Below are 4251 nucleotides of genomic sequence, written 5' to 3'. Positions count from 1 at the left end.
CCCTCTTTGTGTTTTTTAAGTTTAAAAAAAAAAAAAAAAAAAATTGCCAAGCACCGCTCCGACAAACCCTGAACTTGAGTCGTCTTCGTTTTGAAAGACCGTCTGACTCTGGCTGGTGCGCCCACCCAGCACAGCAGGAGGCTCTTCCTGAGCTTCTCACAGATGTCCAGGCTGGGGTCCATAATGGAGGGCCCACCACTCCACTCCCTCCCTCTCAGCCCAGCTCTCGAGTTAGGCCCAAGGGCAGAGGGACACACTGGGGGGACCCCTGGACACAGCTGGACGCTCCCAGCAAAGGCTTTGAAAGACGGCATTACGAGGGTAGAGCATGAATCCAGCTGAACCTAGACACGTGCCAGCTCACCTTTTTTCTGGGCCAGGCCCCCCTGCTGGCAGGGACCTTGACCACCCTTGCAAAGCTCTTCCTCGCGTTTGGAGAGTTTAATCTTGGGGGTGCTGATTTGCCTCCAAAGCTGCACTTCTGTTCCTTTGTCTACACGTGTGGCTCCCATTTTTTGCGACTGCCATTGGCACCGACCCACTTCGCCTTGTAGCTAATAACACCCAGCGTGGAGGGTTTGGGCCTCTTTCCTTGTCTGGGACCCGCCTGGCGCACTTCCGGCCTGGCCAGCAGGGAGAGCACACGCCTCGGTTTCCAGTCCCTGGTGCCTTTGTAGATGTCGTTTTGAGTTCCTTTTTGTTCCACCTCCGCAAACCCAGACTGAGCTTAACACTTGTTGGGCACCAGGGATGCAAAGGTGAAGGAGACACACAAAGTCATCCCACCTGTGGGAAGGCAGACGCAGGGAGAGCAGCCATAGAGTCAGCCCACAGGTGGGATTCCAGGGCCCAGAGGGCAGCCGTGCATCCCCAAGAGGGCTCCCTGGAAGAGGCCAGCCACGCCCACCTCTGTTAGGCCTGGTCTACACAAGGAAGAAGGGAAATGGTTCCACCAGCTTAAAAACTTGTAACCGGTCCTGATTCAACTCATGTTGTAATTAGGCAAGTGTTTTAGGAATTTTATGTTTGCTGACTCTTAGTCCAAAGCTAAGCTACCTCTAAATGATCATTAAAAATCCAAGCTCCAATCATTCCAGTACTGACGTGTAGGGCTTGGCGGAGGGTGTGGGATTCTCATGCCCGTGGGTGAGTTTGAGTATCTCATCCAGCATGTTTTCTCTGCAGTGCTGGAGCTGGGCGCACAGGGACTTTCATAGCACTCAGCAACATTCTGGAACGGGTCAAAGCTGAGGGACTTTTAGACGTATTCCAAGCTGTGAAGAGTTTACGACTTCAGAGGCCACATATGGTGCAAACCCTGGTAAGAAACCGTTTCCAGAGGAATCGAGAATGGTCTCATGTTGAATTTGATGTGTGCTTCATTGAAGGAGTTCAAGTCCACGGGGAAGGAGGGAGGTAAAGTTTCCAAGAAAAAGAGCTAAAGGTTCCAGTCAGCTCACAGTAAAGCTCTACAGACCCCCTTCTTCCCTTGCGTCTGGCTGGGGTCTGTCCCCTGGGCAGGACACGTGAGGAGGGGCACACACGTGACTTCAGATGATAAGACCCCTTGGACAGAGGCACAGATGATAGCAACCGTTACGTCAGAGTGAACTGTTCCTCCAGACTCCAATGTGCGTTTAAATATGTACCAAGTTCAAAAATAGCCCTGACGTTTACAGTCCTGATTCTTGTAATCTGTCTTCCACTGTCCGTTTGGACTCTTTCCTTGGCTGAATCTCACTCAGCCTCCAGACACTGCCCAGGGGCCTTCCTTAAGGAGTCCATGCAATGCACAGTTCCTTCTCACATTCTCTTTCATTTCATGGTGAAAGCATACACTTTCTGGTTTTCAGAAGAGTTGCCTCTTCACCAAATTTGGTGATTGTTCTGCAGTGGCAAAGGTCAGTTTTAAAGGCTCTTATAAACCGTCGTTTTCCCCAAGGCTTCTTATTTTAGCACTTGCCCTCCCGGCCCGGCCCACTCATTCATTCTCTGTGCTAACTGGATCCCGACTCAGGCACTTTCCTTTCCTTTCCCTTCCAGGGGCTGGGTGATTGGGTGGGAATCTTAGTAGCTGGAAAGGAGGACCCCTACCGTCCATTCTTGGCTCTCCTGACAACTTCCCTGCCACCTCAGGACAGCAGTTTTCTGCCTCATCTTTTCTTCCCCTGGAAAGCCCAGCTCCTTCCCATGACGGCTGGACTGAGACTCCAGAACGGCCAGACAGGCTAATGTTTGGCATCTTCCGACCCAAAAGCCTGTAGATTTTTGTTCAACGGGAATTTAAAGAAGAGGCTGAACCCAAGGTGTTGGGAAAGAAGAGGGAGGGGGATGAGGAGCCGCCCTTGGTCCCCCTGCCTCCCCAGCTCCCATGTTCACTGGGCCAGCAAATGACCAGGGTCTGCAAGGAACTAGACCCTTTTAGGGTAGCTGTTGTTACTTGAAACTGCCTGCTGACCATTGTGCACGCGTGGTTTTCCGAGGCGCACAGTAGGCTCACTAAGAAAGCCCTGCCGTGGCCATTTTCCCCAGCTCTTTTATTTCCTCTTTTGAGTGCCCGTTATGGGCTGTGTCACACAACCCGCTTTCTGGTCCCCTGTTAACCCACCATCTGGCTCTAGTCTCACCACCTCAAAGAGCCACTGGGAGGTCAGGAGTCAGATGATGTCCAGGTGTTCCAATAAGTTAACAGCCTTATACACGTGCAACACATTTTTCTTTTAAATTCTAGTAAAATTGATATAAAGCAATGCCCTTTTACAGTGTAAATTTAGGCTTAAAAATAATCTATATTTCTGTCTTATTTAACTTCTATAGATTATTTTCATCACACTCTGAAGTTTGATGTTAAGTATGCTCATTTTTTTTCAGTTCAAAAGTGGTTGTTTTTAAGTTTAAATATGAAAACTAAAGACCTCTCACTCAGACTCTGTCCAAAATACACTAAAAGCTAAAGTTGAAACTGAACATTGACATTTTCTATGTAGGTAAACAGGTTTATTTGGAAACGTTCATGTGCCTAGAAACTAAATTATATAACAGAAGCTGATACGCAGTAGGATATACAGTATTTCAATAACTGGTCAGACTTTTTTATGTCTTTTCTTTAAAGTTTCTCCTAATTAAATTAGGCAAAAAATTTTTTCATATTATTTTAATGTGTTCTTGTTTTTCTTTTTCAGGAACAGTATGAATTCTGCTACAAAGTGGTACAAGATTTTATTGATATATTTTCTGATTATGCTAATTTCAAATGAAAATTCCTGCCTTAAAATATTTTTTAATTTAATGGTCAGTATATTTTGTAAAGATCATGTTAATTTATTTCATAGTTGACATTAATATCCCCCTAATTTCTTTGTATATATTTTGTTATGCTTTAAAGTCCACCTGCTGTAAAGTTATTAAATCTTAAATACCCCTTTTAAAAACTGGAATAATGTATTAAGGTCAAATAATATTCCATAAGATATATATTTCTGCTAATATCAGTAAAAATACTTTAATTTTTCATTAGATTCATATCATTTCATTTCACACAGTCAGCACCTCTAAATGTTAAAAATCTTAATATGACAAGTGTGTTTATTTATGCAAGATACTAACCACAACTTCCTTAGAAAACAGTCGAGGACTCAGAAATCGGTGGAAAATACATTTTCCTGACACTGATTTTACAGCCCTGAGCAGTGGCAGGTTTCTTTTGGGTTTATTTTTTGCGGTACGCGGGCCTCTCACTGCCGCGGCCCCTCCCACCGCGGAGCACAGGCTCCGACCGCTCCGCGGCTTGTGGGATCTTCGCGGACCAAGGCACGAACCCGTGTCCCCTGCATCGGGCAGGCGGACTCTCAACCACTGCGCCACCAGGGAAGCCCCCCGGTGGCAGTTGTTTGAAAGCAAACTGTTTGTGAAGATACAGTGTAAATAGGGAATTCTGTAGTCCTCAGTCTCAACCCACGTGGTTTATCTTTACATTTTAAAGATCAAAGAAGACTTTACAACCTGAGTCCAAGTCTAAAACACACTGGAGTAGTCAGTGACTATATAGTACTACTTAAAAATGCATTTATTCAAGGCTGTGTCGTGCCATCTTGGCCAGATGAGAAAGATGTGAAGGCCAGTGGTCCAGTTCGCACGGGCCTTGGGTCCGGCAAAACCAGTTATCAGAGTTTTAGTCCCACGGCGCTGGGCGCTGCTTGCTGTCCATCTGTCTGAGAATCACACCCACTGCACTTCTCACTCCCCGCCCCC

The 4251-nt window shown here is 46.4% G+C and overlaps 1 protein-coding gene across 2 annotated transcripts in view; it reads left to right on the top strand.

The window, feature by feature from the left end:
* The window catches only part of PTPRE (protein tyrosine phosphatase receptor type E), a 41835-nt gene extending 38324 nt beyond the window's left edge, over positions 1–3511 (top strand). The window contains exons 17-18 of one of the 2 annotated variants that reach the window (XM_007451179.1): positions 1186–1321; positions 3183–3511. In XM_007451179.1, the coding sequence (XP_007451241.1) occupies positions 1186–1321; positions 3183–3257 (211 nt within the window). In that variant the 3' untranslated portion in view covers positions 3258–3511. The remainder of the gene's footprint in view (positions 1–1185; positions 1322–3182) is intronic. The other variant, XM_007451178.1, reaches the window with a different exon arrangement.
* Positions 3512–4251: the final 740 nt, after the last annotated feature.

Source organism: Lipotes vexillifer, unplaced genomic scaffold, assembly GCF_000442215.2.
Source record: "Lipotes vexillifer unplaced genomic scaffold, Lipotes_vexillifer_v1.1 scaffold248, whole genome shotgun sequence".
NCBI lineage: Eukaryota > Metazoa > Chordata > Mammalia > Artiodactyla > Lipotidae > Lipotes > Lipotes vexillifer.
This window is presented reverse-complemented; position numbering and strand designations above follow the sequence as displayed.